The sequence below is a fragment of the Neodiprion virginianus genome, chromosome 3, assembly GCF_021901495.1.
Source record: "Neodiprion virginianus isolate iyNeoVirg1 chromosome 3, iyNeoVirg1.1, whole genome shotgun sequence".
NCBI lineage: Eukaryota > Metazoa > Arthropoda > Insecta > Hymenoptera > Diprionidae > Neodiprion > Neodiprion virginianus.
The window spans coordinates 40,496,747-40,514,735 of NC_060879.1; the positions used below are offsets into that span (position 1 = coordinate 40,496,747).

The window sequence follows — 17,989 nt, forward strand, 5'->3', positions numbered from 1 at the left end:
TTTTACAGTTATTAGTGGAATGAAGATTTTAAAACAATGTACACACATACATACGTGCATACATACATACCTGCACATAACAAGTTGGGTGTGAATTGTGTTCTTTTGAAACCATATCTAATATTTATCTATGCTGTATTTTCGTGAGCTTCGTATACAAAGTGCTTTTTGCGATAAAGTTTGTTGAACGGTTTATCCAATGTATAATTTGAATATTCAAATATGCATGCAATTATTGAACAAAAAATAACAGGAAAAACAGAATAAAATATAAATAATTTTTAAAATATTTGTTGAGATAAATATTAAACGACATTATTATTATTATGCTTCTTATAAATGTTAAAATATAACTTTTTACATACTATATATGTATATCTGTTGTATAATCGGTAGATACATTACATTACATGCTACTATTTCAGTTACTATATGTAAAGGTACAAACGATAAAGAGAATAAAAATTTATTTTTTAGATGCCATTGCATCACTGACCTCTTGGCATTTAATTTGATTTTTCTTTCCGTCATTATAAGTAAATATTCGTTATCATTACATGTGTTGCAAGATTCATCAGTATATAAAAATTTATACAATAATATCCTAGTAGAGACAATTTCTTATCACAGAGAATTTTTAGGGATTTTATGGAATATATCAGTTCATTACGAGTGAAATATTTGTCCTATAATGGCGAAGTTTCTCACAGCTGAAGCCATCTCTGAAACTTCCGGGTTCGGATGCATATGCAAAGCTGGATTTCCAACTGCTGCGACAGCAGCTGCATGTGCATTCATTCTCTGCATACTTTCGACATAATTTTTGTTAGCATGACCCCCCAGAGAATTATTAGCGTTATTTAAATGATGCGATGAAGAGAGCATAGGAATAATAGGAGCCATGACCGACGAGGTGTTGAGCCCAGTTGGCGACTGGGTATAATTTTGCGCATTTTGCTCAGAAACGGCTTGATAGTTGCTGTATTGAGCCTTGCATTTTTTTTCATGGACAAACAAGCTACCGGAATGACTATAAGCAGTGCCACAGATTTTACAGGCGTACGGTTTCTCCCCAGTATGCGTAAATCTATGTTCCTTCAAGTACTTAAGTCGTCGAAACGATTTTCCACAAGTTTTACAGTGGTAATTAGCTTCTCCTGTGTGAGTCGTAATGTGCGCTTTCAGAGTGCAAGATTTTGCAAAGGCTGCACTGCAAAAATGGCACACAAAAGGTCGGTCTCCAGTGTGAGTTCTTTCATGATTAATGCAATTTGAATTGGATGTAAAACCACGTCCGCAATATTTGCACACATGCGGCTTATAGCCAGTGTGCGTCCGCATGTGGAACATGAGTCCTGTATTTTGACGAAAAGTTTTGCTGCAAATGTGACACAAAAATCGTTTGAAATTTGAGTCCTGCTGTTCCTTGGCACGCTCATGACTTCTCAAGTGTTTTTCTAGCTTTGATTCCTTTTCAAAGGACTTGTTACACTCATCGCAGCTGAATGGTTTCAACTTTTCATTCTTCTTATCAATATTTTTCACCCTTTCAGCGCACTTACATTTATCCGCTTTGCAATTGTCACAAAAGTCTTCTCTGTTCTCATGCATGTTTGCCTTGTGCTTCTGCAATGATTTCTTGGTCACGTAAGATTTACCACAAATTTCACACGGGAACCCCTTTCCTTCGTTGTCGGAATCCAGTTCCTCTCTTATCCAACTGTTTATTAATTTTATTGCAGATTTGTCATCCGGCGGTTTTTGAGGCTCCAAGCATTCTTTGTCTTCATCATGCCCATACCTGTTTCTGTGGCTTTTCAATCTGTCTGGCCTAAAGAATTTCATGTTGCAAACATTGCAAACAAATTTCTTCTCGTCGTGTATCAACATGTGTCTCTGTAGAGATTTTTTTGTAGAATAACACTTGGTGCAGTGTTTACATCTATAAAAAGCTAGATTATTAAAAGAATCCGTCTCGCTTTCGCTTTGCGAATCCGAGTTCAGCGAGTCTGGGTTATAGTCTTGATTATCATTTGACATTTGCAGACGTTTGCTAATCTCTTCATCCCCGCTACTACTTTCCTGATTACTCGGCTCCGCCTTCACGATTTTAATTCCACTGTTCCCATCCTCTATACAATTTTTTATTTCATTTTCCGCCTTTCGTCTGTCCCTAATTTCTTTTAGTATAGTGAAAACTTCCCTAGGATTAGCTTTCTTGTGGACATTTAGGTGTCGGACCATAGTATCTATTTTTCTGAAGTGTTTGTCACATATTTTACAGTATACAGGCTCTGGTTTGAGCTTTGAGACGTGTAGTTTACTGTGCTCAACCAGCTTGTCCAGTCTAAAAAATTCTTTACCACATTTATCGCATTTGAACTTTTTACTATCATGAGTTAATGCGTGTCTCTCCAGCGACTTTTTCGTCGAATAAGATCTATTGCACTTGCTACACTTGTGAGAGAGCTCCGATTCCAAATTGTATTCCATCGATCTAGTTACCCTATTGCGAGTCATCCGCTTTACGCTTGAATAATCCTGCTCTATAGACTCCACCTTGGAACTTGTGTTTTTTTTTATATACTGTCTCTGTCTTTCTTTGTGACTTTTTAAATTTTCCATAGATGTCATTCTTTTGAACATCGACACCCTGCGAGTTCTGTACGACTCTCTTTTCACTGAGCTTTTCTCCCTTTCTGCTTGCGGCACATCAACATTAATGTCTTGCAAAATTTTATGCTCGTGAACTTCTATGTCCTCTGTAGAATTGTTCCAAGGAGATACTTGGATCTCTGTGGTCAACCGATTACTAATTGGGACATTTTGCTGCATTTTGGTTTCCTCTTCAGTAATGCTGACTTCTTCTTCTTTCTTGACACATGACAATGACGAATCTGTTTGACAGTACTGATCCTAAAGAAAAGCAAAGATGATAAAGATGAGTCAAGATAACCGAAATCAAACAGTTGTCAGAATGATAAATATTCCCATTAACTGTACAATAGCATTACGCACCTTAAAACTACTGGAAAGTTTCAAAGTGTTTCTTCCTGCTGGTTTGCCATATAATTTTCGCAACTTTTGGTCAGCTCTTTGACACTGATCACGAAAATCGTGTGCGACGCTAATTTTAGAGATGCAAAGCGTGCAAATTTTGGCAGGCAGCCCATCGTCCTCCCAGATCTAACGTGGATAAAATGAAATTTGTCGTTTATTCCATTACATAAAATAGAAGCTGTAGCAGAGTATCGCTTCAAACTATTCAAACTAAACTAACCTCTATGCCACCGTAAAGCTGGAGCTTTTCGGACAACGTAAATGTGTTGTTAGTATTTGAAATCTTGGCCTCATTTCGGAAAATAAACTCGTTGCCAGGATCGGACGAAAGGCAAACACGACATACATCATCCAAGTTCTCTCGAGAGACACTCGTTTCAGCACTCACATCCATCGCACGTATTTTGATACACTAAATTTATGTCGTCTCTGCCATAAACACGAAGTATCCCTCTTACTTCGTGGCCATAAAGCATCAAAGCTGCTGGAAGCAAGTGTAACATCCGACCGGAACGACCGTATGTTTTATCGACTATTGTTACTGCATGTTACTTTTATCAACTAACCAAACTCGAAATACGAGAATCTTGTAACCATAAGAAATTAAAACAACTGTCTAACTATTTGGAATATCCCTAGATGGAAATAACTATGAAATTTACTAGCCGAGGCTTAAAAACCATGTTACGAGATCTTCGTACTACAGAGAACTATAATACTATTATGCGTTATTATATATCATATTAACACTATAATTAACTAACACAATTATACCCAATTATTATATAGCACTCAACAATGCCATTTGTGCATTTGGAGCTGAGAGCTATACTATAAGCAATATACGCTTCACTATATAGCCTGGAGTATAGAAGACTGTAAAACCATAGATAAACGCATAACCAATATAATGTAAAGATAGCACTGCTGCAATAACCCACAAAACCAGAGACTGCAAAACCATCAAACCGTGAATGCTAATTACCCAGCATGAACTATACCTTATTCCGCAACGCCGTATTGTAGGCAACACGCGCTACGTTTTGAAGGCAATGCAGATCTCCAATGTGGAACCATACAGAGCCTTACCTAGAGAATACATTAGGAAACTTACCGACGAAACGAAAACGTTCTAGAAGCTTCCAAGCCGATTCATATCAATATAAGAATGAACAACTACAGAAGGGAATCATATACAAAAGCACACATGTAAACCTGCTCTAAAGCTATGAATCATCAAATTACTAAATACTCTAAATCTGTTAAGATAATTATAACACAAACAACTAAGGATATTCGCAGCAGCGCGATTCTAATAATGTTAAACAAATAACAAACTATGTTCATAAACAATTGCTATTGTACTCCAGGTTAACAACGACAGTAGTCGACTATAATACATATGTAATTCTATATAGATATAGCTATAAAACTAACAAACGACAGGTAACCAGAATGAAATATGGGCTTTGTAACGAACAAGATAGCAAAAACATTAAGAGGTAGGCAGGAGGAAGTTAAGTGGCTGAGGGGCGCCAGAAAGGGGGCTGGCGCCACAAAAGGGGCTGGCGCCACAAAGGGGGCTGGCGCCACAACGAAAAGCCCACGCAGTTCGGAGAACTACGGAACCAAGTCCACGCACCTACACCACCGCACCAAACAGCGATACACCATACGTAAAAACCTACGATATAGTAATAGCTAAAGAACTAAGATAACGGGCGTGTATGCGCGAGGATGTCGTGACCTAATTAGAAATTCCTAGAAAAAGAGGGGAGGTGCGCAAAGGTGACCAAAAAACTAGAGAGGGGGATCGTTCTGCGCAACGATCGACCCCTATAAAAAGGGCGACCGATCACTCGATCGCTCTCTTGTGTTTCTACCTCCAGATTCGTCATATAGTTCCGGTACAGTCTCGCGGTAAAATCCTTTAGCCTTTTGCATTAAAACTTTCATACAACGTTACTCTGCCCAAAAGTTCAGCGAACTTAAAATCCATTTTGTCATACTAAGTTTAAGATCTTACAAAGTGTAACTCTGCGTTTGTGACTTTTAAATATCAAAACTTATAAAATAAACCAAACTCAGTCAAAATATCAAAATATTAAAGTCAGTTATTCCGCTAAAACCTCCCACCAATCTACAAGTCATCGCATCCAGAATATTCTCAAAAAGGTAAGCCAAATTAAATCTTTTATCCAACAATTTCTCCCTCTTCGGTTCGTTCGACTAGAGCGACAGAATGCCCGTTGTCCGGTGTATTTCAATACTTAATCGGTAATTGGTGACCCAAACTACTGATGTGAGTCTGGCTGTAGCTGCGTGTGAATGTTTCCGGTGTCTAACATCTGGAGATTTCCACTAGGTACCGTTCCGACGTCACATATCATATAAAAATTTTCTGGTGCATCGGCCGGGAAACCAAACGTTATAATCGCGAAAAACTTTTTGTGACGCGAGTAGCGACCGACGGACGGCGGAATTTTTGCGCGCTACCGACACGAGCCGAAAATCACCCTAATCTCGCTCGATTTAATAAAATGACTAAATAAACCCGAATTTTAATATCCGTTAACTCGCCAAAATCCTAAAAATCAATGAGTCAATCAAGAATTTTTCCATCCGCTCTGGAAATTTCCCATTCAAATATTTCTTCAATATCGCAACTACTGGGACCTTGTATCACCGAGATCCCTCGTTTTCATCGAAATACCCTGTCGAACCAAGTTTTCAACCTTTCATCGAAATCTCTGACAAATACCCTTTGTTCTCATAACGAATGCTCCCGAAATCGAACGAAATAAACGGAGGAAAACGCGGAACCATAGCGAAGCTTTGGGAACAATATACTCAGCCGATTATATTAAGCGATCCGCACGAAATCCCAGACTCTGTAAAGGAGCCTTATCTCAATAAACCGCAGAATTCTAACCACACCATCGGAACTTCTGAAGATATTTGCTATTACGAGGGAGATACAGAAGAACGAATAAAAGAAAGAAATAAGCTGTTCGAGCCCCAACGCGACCCAGAACAATTAGCGAAGAAGACGCAAAGATTAGGAAAAAGGCGAAAATTATTTCTAAATACCTCCCGTTCAAACTTCCAACGATTCCTACCTCCTTTTTCTCCGACACGGGATCTAAAATTTAAAATAAACCTTATTAACAAAAGATTGTGCAATCCCAACATTAAATGGGAAAGGAAGACCCTCCTACCGATAAAAAACGCACAGCCGTAGTACATAGTCCGCCTTCAGACCGACGACTCAGATCACAAGTTAGTACGCAGGGCACCCAATTATTCGAAGGACAATTAGAAAATTTAGTGGAGACGAACGCGTCGGGAACCTCAGGACTAACTCCTGAACAGTCGCAAATCTCCAGCCAAAACTCTAATTCAACGAATAAAAATTCTCCGGAGAACTCGAGAAAAACAGAAAAACCCACTCAAATACTTATTCAAACGCCTGATTCGGAAAACCAATCCCAAACACATATTAAGATTCCTCAGGAATTTAAAATGGTGAGCGAACCCGTTGCAAGTACAGGCGCAACCGCCTTACCCGCACCGACTTATCATTATATCTCAATTAAGGATGCCTTAGAGGCAGTCCCGGTGTTTGACGGCAATCCGTCCCAGGTTAGAAGTTTTGTGCAGGGATGCAAGGATGCACGCGAAATGGTCCCGCCTCAAGTCGAATTAAGCCTCGCGCGAATAATACGTAATAAAATCAAGGGAGTAGCTCGACGTGTGATCGAGAACGAACGGTTCGACACCATAGACGAATTAACCGCGCGAATAAATGAGCTTTATGGACCAGCGAAATCCGTTAATCTGTGTCAGGGTGAACTAGGGAAAATTTTCCAAAGACAGAATGAAGACGTCGTGACGTACGCCTCAAGGGTACGCGAAGCGATGGAAAATATAAGACAGGCATTCTTGCAAGAACAACGTACAGACGATTTCGAAATTTTTACGCGAAATACCGAAGCGGACGGCAAAGCCGCTTTTCTGCGCGGATTAAGACCCGAAATCGACGGAAAAATCCCCACAATACCCGGTACTCTGAAAGAACTGGTCGACGCGGCTATGAAAATAGAAAAACAGGAGAAAATTAAAATCCAACTTAGACGAGGAGATCAACCTAGCACAATTCAGGACGCTACAATAAATTACGCGATGTTTCAACCATATAATTGCGTTGTATGTGGAGTAAACGACCACGATAAATACGATTGCACATACAATTCGGATAAAAGCTATTACGACCACCGTAAACCTCGGACTCAAACTTATGTCATCCAAGGTAATCGAGCAGACTATCGGAATAATTATAATTCGAGAGATACTTATTCGGATCCCCGACGTAACTCGAACACCTACCAACTTCAAAATAATACTAACTCGAGAAATCAATTTCCGAAATATCAAAATCGTCAAATAAATTACCAACCGCAACCCGGTTACGATTCAAGAGAAAATCGTCCCAATCGGCAACAGGGACTTCCGAATTTTAGTAACCAAGACAATTACAGTAATCGAAGGTCGAACTCCCCTAATCAACAAGGTTATCCTAGAAATAACCAATATCGCGAAAATCGCTATCAAGGGAACAATCAATACCGCGGAAACATTTATCCCAGCAATAACTCGTACCGCGAAAGAACTTATCCAAGGGACCCTAGCCCACAGAGGTCACAACCAAATTTCAGACAGGGAAACCAGCGTCCAAATCAGTACGACGATAATCAAATAATTAGACAAACGCGTTATACTCCGCAAACAAATTATCAATCCTACAATTCGAACCGACCTGACGAATACCAGACAGAACAACCACGCGAACACTGTCGATATTGCAGAAATTACGGTCACTCAATCAGCGAATGTCTAATTAAACAGCGAAATGATAGATCAAATCAAATACCGCGAGAAAATCGAGTCTCATTTTCGGGAAACGGGGAGAGCCTGCCGAACGACGGTGCGACCTCGGAGGCTCTCAAAATACCCAACCGCACCTTATCTATTATACAGGGCGTACCGATAGAAAACTAGTGACGTTGGCTACAAGCGATATGGAACAAATAATTATAGATCCGCCTCAAAATTCCGATGACAAATCAATCAATACGATCATAAATCCAGAGAGTACAATCCCTACGATCAAATTAGAAGCGAGCGAGTTACAAAATCCGAGTACTTTCATGTTGGATACAGGCTCCGACTTGAACATTATAAAAAATAACTGTGTAAGGTCAGAAATTGAAATAAACGAACAAAAGAAATTTAATCTTAGCGGAATAGTCCCCGCGTGCATAGAAACTATGGGGGAAGTTCCCATAAACGTAATAGGAACCGAAGCTCAATTCCATATAGTTCCGGAAAATTTACCAATCCCACAGGACGGAATAATAGGATCCCAGTTTTTCAATGAAAATCGAGCTCAGATAAATTTTGATAAAGGGACATTAGAATTCGGTAACGTACAAATCCCATTCCTAAACCAGCAGGAAAAAACGACTCCGTATAGAGCGCAGACTGGCAACTGCGACAAACTCGCGGAGACCGAACTAGGCACCGAGGTTTTACCGCTCCTGGATGTAGAATCTAATGGGTGTGTCGGTTATACAAAATCCGATTTAACGGCGGAAATTTCCGAACCTCTTAAAGGAAAGGAAAAGGTCGAAAATCCGGAAGATGTTATCGTAATTCCATCGAGGACACGGCTTGGCATCCGTATCAATCTCGAAAAAACTGAGTTAACCGAAGGGTACGTACCTCTGATAGACGCAGGTGACAACGTCTACATAGGGAACGCGTTAGTGACAAACCGAGATGATAAAGCGTACCTTTATGCAATTAATACGTCAGACTCGGAAGTAAGACTGAGAATTCCACCGCAAATCCTGGAAGAAATAGGTGAAACAGCGGACTCCTTAAAATCAGATACCCAAAATTTTAAAATCAAAAGTGAAAATGCAAAAGAAACCGTTAATTATAAGAATATACCCACAAAATATCAAATATATCCTGACGAATGCATGAAATACGACAATGAATCCGATGAATCTACGAAATATTCCGATAAATCGATGAAAAATAACGACGAATCTGCGATAAATCAAAGTAAATCCAATGAATCTATGAAAAACGATAATAAATCTACGAAATATTCCTATAAACCTATGACAAATGATGAAGAATACGCGATAAATCCAATCGAATCCAATGAATCTATGAAAGATAATAATAAATGCATGAGAAATAATAATGAATCTACGTTAATACTAAGTGAATCCAATGAATCCGTGAGAAATGATAATAAATCCACGAAATATTCCAATAAATCCATGAAAAATGATGACGAATCTGCGACAAATCTAAGTGAATACAATGAATCTGTGAAAAACGATAATGAATCTACGAAATATTCCAATAAATCCATGAGAAATAATAATGAATCTACGTTAATACAAAGTGAATCTAATGAATTTGTGAAAAACGATAATAAATCTACGAAATATTCCAATGAATCCGTGAAAAATAACGACGAATCTGCGATAAATCAAAGTGAATCCAATGAATCCGTGAGAAATGATAATAAATCTACGAAATATTCCAATAAATCGATGAAAAATAATGACGAAAATGCGATAAATCAAAGTGAATCCAATGAATCTGTGAAAAATGATGATAAATCTACGAAAAATTCTAATAAATCCGTGAAAAATAATGACGAAAATGCGATAAATCAAAGTGAACCCAATGAATCTGTGAAAAATGATGATAAATCTACGAAATATTCCAATAAATCGATGAAAAATAATGACGAAAATGCGATAAATCTAAATGAACCCAACGAATCTGCGGAAAACGATAATAAATCTACGAAATATTCCAATGAATCGATGAAAAATAATGACGAAAATGCGATAAATCCAAATGAATCCAATGAATCTGCGAGAAACGATAACCAATCTACGAAATATTCCAATGAATCCATGAAAAATAATGACGAATCTGCGATAAATCAAAATAAATCCAATGAATCTGTGAGAAACGATAATAAATCCACGAAATATTCCAATAAATCTGTGAAAAATGATGACGAATCTGCGATAAACCAAGGTGAATCCAATGAATCTGTGAGAAACGATAATAAATCTACGGAATATTCCAATAAATCCATGAGAAATAATAATGAATCTACGTTAATACAAAGTGAATCTAATGAATTTGTGAAAAACGATAATAAATCTACGAAATATTCCAATGAATCCGTGAAAAATAACGACGAATCTGCGATAAATCAAAGTGAATCCAATGAATCCGTGAGAAATGATAATAAATCTACGAAATATTCCAATAAATCGATGAAAAATAATGACGAAAATGCGATAAATCCAAATGAATCCAATGAATCTGCGAAAAACGATAATGAATCCACGAAATATTCCTATAAATCTATGAAAATTAATGATGAATATACAATAAATCCAAGTGAATCCAATGAGCCTATGAAAGATAATGATAAATCCATGAAAAATAATAATGAAACTACGATAATACCAAGTGAATCCAATGAATCCGCGAAGTACGAAAATAAAACTACGAACAATAAGTGTAAAAGTAACTCCGACGAGTCCGAGAAAAATAAGAATAAATATTCCGACGAATCCATAAGAAATGATAATTCTATAATGAACCTGAGCGAATCAAATAAACCCCCAACGAATGAATTAAATAAAATCGAACTAACAGGACAGTATATTACTGACAACGCGAACGAGGCTGTAATAAATAAACGCACGTCGATATTTAAGGAAAAGGCAAATCAATACAATAAAAACCAAGAGACAAATAAATATAAAAGAAGACAAGAAATAAAGAAGTCTACGCGAATCCGAATTTAAATCCTATACGAAAACAGCCGAAGACGAGTATAAAAGGAAGACAACGTGCGCAACCCCACGGAATATCTCTACGCAAAACACGAATCAACCTAATGAAGTAGATATCCCAAAAATAAAACGATTATTTATGGTTCAAAATTCCCACAACCTAATCAAAGCCAGGGTCGAGCTTTTGGAATCCTTTTGAGATTAGAACACTTAAATACCGAGGAAAAAGAGAATATCTATAACTTAATCCGAGCAAACGCAGATATATTTCACCTACCAGGCGATAATCTAGGATGTCTAAGCATACATACCCTGTACTCAGCAGCAACGTACAAGTTGCGGCAGAACTTCGTAATGCGCAGGCACACAACACACGTACAAACATACGCACACATTCAACTCTCAGCCCAGAGGTAGTGAACTATACAGCGAGACTACGAAGCACCGCACAAAGAGGAGACCCCGAGTATAGGATACGCTCTGTAATATATCCCATCTCATTCTTTTGCACGTTCAATCTTATAGATATATATGTTTGTCTCTTTCTACTTAACGCCTCAAGGTTCCGAACGTTACACTTGATTTTACCCCACACAAAATTTCCGTACCAAGCCTTATAACTCAAATAGTTTCTTAAGGAATAAACTCCAAAAATTTTAAAACTCACGCTTCCCCTACTCCAAGAAGACATACCCAACCACACAAATCCCGTTAAAAACCAACCGCTCGCAATTAATAATCCTCATCAACACTATGATTTCAACTACTATATCAACATTTCGATTTTGCAGATGAAGCTCTTGGCAAACCAGGAAAATTTTGTCATAATATTCGCAGATAGATTTCAGCCAGACATGCGAACCTTAGAAATAAGGCGAGCTGATAATATTATTGCCGTAATATGCAATAGAATCATGCCAAATTGGGTAAAGAGCGTGACCCGCCAGTTGTTATGGAACGATGACCTGCCACCAAGAACCTATAACTATAGCATATATACCGACCACATCGTTAGCGATATATACACCACCGTCAATCTTTTCGATTACGGGAATTATCCGAATAGCATAGTAATGATCAAAGACGTAGATGGCGATATATTTTCAATAGTTTTTGATGATCAAAATTACAAGGTCAAGCAACACTTTATGATCAACGATCCGGCAATCGAAATTCCTAACAACGGCGACGATGAATTAATAAACTAAAACCACAACAAGACCCACTGTCGGGTACATTATTAACTAATTCCATTATCATAATTAATCATGCCGCACATAAATACCTTTAGTTAGGTACATCTGATACCTATATATATATATATATATATATATATATATACATATATAAATTAGTATACCTCTAACAATAAGATAAGAATAAGGAAACACCCAACCCTTATGCGGGAGTGACAGCCAATGTACAGCGAGAGCATACATCAAACCAACCCCTTAAAAGAAATGATGCCATATGAGAACGACACTTTAACCTGTGTGCAAAGGAGCTATCACAATGTGAAACAAACGATAATCGAACTGATGCGAAACTATGGTGATTGCAGCTCCAAAATGTACATCATAGACCTTCAAGGATTTCACGGGGAAAACCATGTCTTCATGATAAAGGAAATCGCGGTGATGAGTTGCTGCGAAGGACCAATACACCATTCGATAGTCCGTATGGAAACGGAGAAATCTACCCTTCCGCCGGAAATCCAAACGCTCAACCAGCAACTAACAGATCATCACCACGGTCTCGATTGGCACGATGGCACAGCCGTTGCCAGTGACGTAACTAAGGCATTAGGGGCACTGTACAAGAGCACAAAGATCTACGTAAAGGGCCCAGATAAGGTCGAGGCCTTAAGACCATACTTCAACGACATAGTAAACCTGGACGACCACGGTTGCCCGCCCCTAACGACTATTAAAGAAAACGGAGTACCGTGCGTCCAACATTCTTTCATGGATTCCAAATTCAACTGCCCCCTCCGCAACGTCACGGCGTTACTTTACTGGATGAAACAATCCTTCCACGAACCTGTAAACTGCGAAAAATGGACAAACGGACCTAATCTACTCCCACAAATAGAAATGCCAACTTGCCAACGACGGCAGGAGACACCGAAAAGAAGGGTGCCCGAGTCACATAAGAAAATAGCCCTTAACTTACTGGGACACATAGTCGACACAATCGAAAGAGTTTGCAACAACCCAGAATAAGGAGAGAATAACAACGAATACGCGTCGCCAACCCTCCAACAAACCAAATACCCAAACCGATAAACAGGCTTGTAAACCCCACAACTATGCCCACTCGATAGCTCAGACATAATGAACTCATTTGCACCACGAAAAGAATTTGTTGAACTCGTAAATTGATAATACTGACGCCTATACGTTGTAACATTACAGGGCTAAAGATGTACATTATCGACATACAAGGACTTAGAGGGAAAGATAGCGCGTTCATCATTAAAGAAATCACCGTGAGAAGGTGCTGCGGAACCACAATACACCACCTTATCCTCATCACAAAGACAAATGGGGCTGATTTACCTGCAAGAATTCAGAAGACTAATCGCTGGCTGAAGGAGTGCCTCCACGGCCTTTCCTGGGAAACTGGATCGAACACTCGCGCTCAACTGGAAGAATTAATAAACTCATTAAACCCCGATGAAACCGTGTACGTTAAAGGCAAAGAGAAACAAATCATAATGCGTGAATATTTTACCACGGTAATCAACCTAGAAGATTATGGATGCCCAGGTATTCCGGACATAAAGAACTACGGAACCTCGTGCGACGAACATTCAAATTTGAACCCAGACTTCAACTGTTCATACCAAAACACCGCAGCCATGATGTACTGGATGAAAACAAAATTCTGTGGACCGGTGCCTTGTAGCCGATGGAAACCCAACGCAGACATCGCTTCAGAACCACCTGTGGCTTCAGACCCGACGAAACTAGAACACGCGCTCACTACAAGGAGAAGGCTAGACGTCTTGGAACAAGTGGTCGAAGCAATCAAGGAAATTAACTGCAATACTAAGGAAGACGAAGTTTAAAATAAAAACCAGCCATCTCACAAACACTGACGAAATACAACAACCACCAAAATGTCCCAACCTCCTCCACAACCGTGCACCCCCGCCAGAACGAAAGACAATCCCATCGAACACCAGAGTGCTCATTAATCACCGTCGATTTTCTTTTACGACCACAGAAGATCGAGATGGATCTCCGGCTGGCAATCCTGCCCCAACTGATCTGGATGACCACGGCTCTAATCGCCTACGACTGCGGATCAAAAATGATGAACCTGACCACGGTATCCCTCCTTGAAGTGGGAACATGCGACCTGCCAAAGCTACAACCCGTAACCAGCACCATCAAAATGCAGCTCCTACAACTCACCGACTACTCAGAGGCACGAATCATACAATGCAAGGTGGAGATACATCGATCGATTTTCCACTGCGGAATGCATTCGCATATTTCGGCAACCAGCAACGGACAACTCGAATATATACACTTTGTATCGAAGGAAGAGTGCATACAAATGCACCTGTATAAATCATGGAGATTCGGAGTTAATAGCGTCATATCCTCATTAAAACCAAATGGAACAACAACAAAAACCATATCACTCGGAGGAGCAACGAATTTTGACGGGACTTGCGAAGGCATACAATACTCCGACGAATACGGAACATGGAGCGACGTAATAGTTCAAGGATATGTAAAAATCAGTCTAGCCGAATATATTGCAAAAATAAACCTAAATTCAAATAAAATCATATTTCGATCCGGAACAACGTGTGACTTCAGCAACGGTAATTGCGTAGACAATGAAGGAGGAAACACGTTTTGGGAAACCTTGCCAAAGGATTCCTGTCAATTGGACCGATACGACGTCTTATACGACGGCAAAGCCACAAAAATCAAAAACAGCGACGAAACCTATGACGAAGTGTATACAGTTACCACCCAAGACATAACCTTCGCCTTTTCGAAAAAGGGACGTCAACAAGTATGCGGGTACGAATTGATTCGGACCGAGCACCCAAAGCTACTCATCATCGAAGAACCAACTAAAAACGCGTTCACTCACAAAAAACCCATAGCAACCAGCAACCTGGACATTTTCACCTACGTAAATTCGAAATTCGTATACGTGGAAAGACACATGAGAATGCAGATGTCAGCATTATACCGAGACGTACTCTCGCAGAAATGCAAATTGGAACAACAAGTTTTACGGAACTTATTGACAACCGCAGCCGTAACGCCCGACGACTTCGCGCACCAATTAATGAAAGGACCAGGCTACATGGCAACAATAGCAGGAGAAGTAATCCACATAATCAAATGCATACCAGTTGACGTAAAAATTAGAAAGACGAAGAACTGTTACCAAGAATTACCAGTATTCAGAGGAAACGCCAGCATGTTTGTATCACCGAAGAGCCGCATGTTGTTAAAAACCGGAGTACAGATAGAGTGTAACCCTTTCATCCCAGTAATGTTCAATCTCGATAAGAAATGGTATAAATTACTACCAGAATTGACCGAATCAGTGAAACCAGGCACAATAGAACCTTTAACCACACCAACATGGAAATACATTAACCCCAATAACCTAGCAACCAGTGGAATCTACTCCTCTGAAGATCTGGAACGACTGAGAGATCATATCATGTTCCCAGCAGAGAAATCTGGAATACTAAACGACATGGCAAGAGGAATGTCAGGACAAACCATAGCAAATCAACAATTATCTATCATGCAATTCCTAACCGAAGAAGCAATGCAAAAAATAGCCAAGAACACATGGACAAAAATGTGGGGTTGGTTCGTAAGCTTCGGCACTCTCACCGCAGGAGGAATCGGGATTTGGGTAACCATCCAAATAACCAAATTCATCCTCGACACAATAATCCACGGATATGCTCTGAGAAAAGCCTACGGGTGCAGCTTTCACATGTTTGGAGCCATATGGAATTCCCTGACCAACCTGCTCTTACATCTAGCCAGGCAAAAACAAGAGGATGATACGGAATCCAAAGGACCATCTAACAATCAAACTAAACCGCCGCCACAACCAAAACCTTTAGACATATCCTGGAACCAAGAACAACCAAAACCGAAACACTGCTCCGGAATCCCCGAGATACACATGGACATGTCAATCAAACACGAATACGCAATACCCAGTTCCTTCAAGCAAGAAGCACCAGCGCCAAAACCTACGGTCACGCGATATTATGAATCAATGGGAAACAATGCGAGCAACGTTAACCAGACCAAGCCAACAACAGAACAAGACGGAGAATACAAAACACCCCAAGGAATGCCGATACCCATATACCCCAATTTAAATATGAAGCCAGCAACCCAATCACCAATTGCAAAAAACGTCTCAACATCGACCATGAACCCCAAGGACAACCAAAGTACCGTATGGATTGAGAAACCTACAGCACCCAACGACCGTCAGGAAGAATGATCGAGCAGAGGCTCGCCATTCTTGCATAAGGGGGGAGGTGTAACATCCGACCGGAACGACCGTATGTTTTATCGACTATTGTTACTGCATGTTACTTTTATCAACTAACCAAACTCGAAATACGAGAATCTTGTAACCATAAGAAATTAAAACAACTGTCTAACTATTTGGAATATCCCTAGATGGAAATAACTATGAAATTTACTAGCCGAGGCTTAAAAACCATGTTACGAGATCTTCGTACTACAGAGAACTATAATACTATTATGCGTTATTATATATCATATTAACACTATAATTAACTAACACAATTATACCCAATTATTATATAGCACTCAACAATGCCATTTGTGCATTTGGAGCTGAGAGCTATACTATAAGCAATATACGCTTCACTATATAGCCTGGAGTATAGAAGACTGTAAAACCATAGATAAACGCATAACCAATATAATGTAAAGATAGCACTGCTGCAATAACCCACAAAACCAGAGACTGCAAAACCATCAAACCGTGAATGCTAATTACCCAGCATGAACTATACCTTATTCCGCAACGCCGTATTGTAGGCAACACGCGCTACGTTTTGAAGGCAATGCAGATCTCCAATGTGGAACCATACAGAGCCTTACCTAGAGAATACATTAGGAAACTTACCGACGAAACGAAAACGTTCTAGAAGCTTCCAAGCCGATTCATATCAATATAAGAATGAACAACTACAGAAGGGAATCATATACAAAAGCACACATGTAAACCTGCTCTAAAGCTATGAATCATCAAATTACTAAATACTCTAAATCTGTTAAGATAATTATAACACAAACAACTAAGGATATTCGCAGCAGCGCGATTCTAATAATGTTAAACAAATAACAAACTATGTTCATAAACAATTGCTATTGTACTCCAGGTTAACAACGACAGTAGTCGACTATAATACATATGTAATTCTATATAGATATAGCTATAAAACTAACAAACGACAGGTAACCAGAATGAAATATGGGCTTTGTAACGAACAAGATAGCAAAAACATTAAGAGGTAGGCAGGAGGAAGTTAAGTGGCTGAGGGGCGCCAGAAAGGGGGCTGGCGCCACAAAAGGGGCTGGCGCCACAAAGGGGGCTGGCGCCACAACGAAAAGCCCACGCAGTTCGGAGAACTACGGAACCAAGTCCACGCACCTACACCACCGCACCAAACAGCGATACACCATACGTAAAAACCTACGATATAGTAATAGCTAAAGAACTAAGATAACGGGCGTGTATGCGCGAGGATGTCGTGACCTAATTAGAAATTCCTAGAAAAAGAGGGGAGGTGCGCAAAGGTGACCAAAAAACTAGAGAGGGGGATCGTTCTGCGCAACGATCGACCCCTATAAAAAGGGCGACCGATCACTCGATCGCTCTCTTGTGTTTCTACCTCCAGATTCGTCATATAGTTCCGGTACAGTCTCGCGGTAAAATCCTTTAGCCTTTTGCATTAAAACTTTCATACAACGTTACTCTGC

General features: G+C 39.6%; 1 protein-coding gene across 1 annotated transcript; it reads right to left on the reverse strand.

Annotated features, from left to right (window-relative positions):
• Positions 1 to 299: 299 nt before the first annotated feature.
• On the reverse strand, positions 300 to 3,506 carry LOC124300092 (zinc finger protein 420-like). Its single transcript, XM_046753766.1, has 3 exons — positions 3,281 to 3,506; positions 3,019 to 3,186; positions 300 to 2,916 (listed from the first exon to the last, which is right to left on the reverse strand). Exons 1-3 carry the CDS (start codon positions 3,452 to 3,454, stop codon positions 667 to 669), a joined length of 2,592 nt encoding a protein of 863 aa, XP_046609722.1. The 5' UTR covers positions 3,455 to 3,506; the 3' UTR covers positions 300 to 666.
• Positions 3,507 to 17,989: the final 14,483 nt, after the last annotated feature.

Excerpts from the sequence above, each read along its gene's own strand:
- LOC124300092 (XM_046753766.1), bottom strand. The coding sequence starts at position 3,454 with ATGGATGTGAGTGCTGAAACGAGTGTCTCTCGAGAGAACTTGGATGAT. Across the intron at positions 3,187-3,280 it reads AGCTTTACGGTGGCATAGAG|ATCTGGGAGGACGATGGGCT; the intron begins GTTAGTTTAGTT and ends TATCCACGTTAG. Across the intron at positions 2,917-3,018 it reads AACTTTCCAGTAGTTTTAAG|GATCAGTACTGTCAAACAGA; the intron begins GTGCGTAATGCT and ends GCTTTTCTTTAG.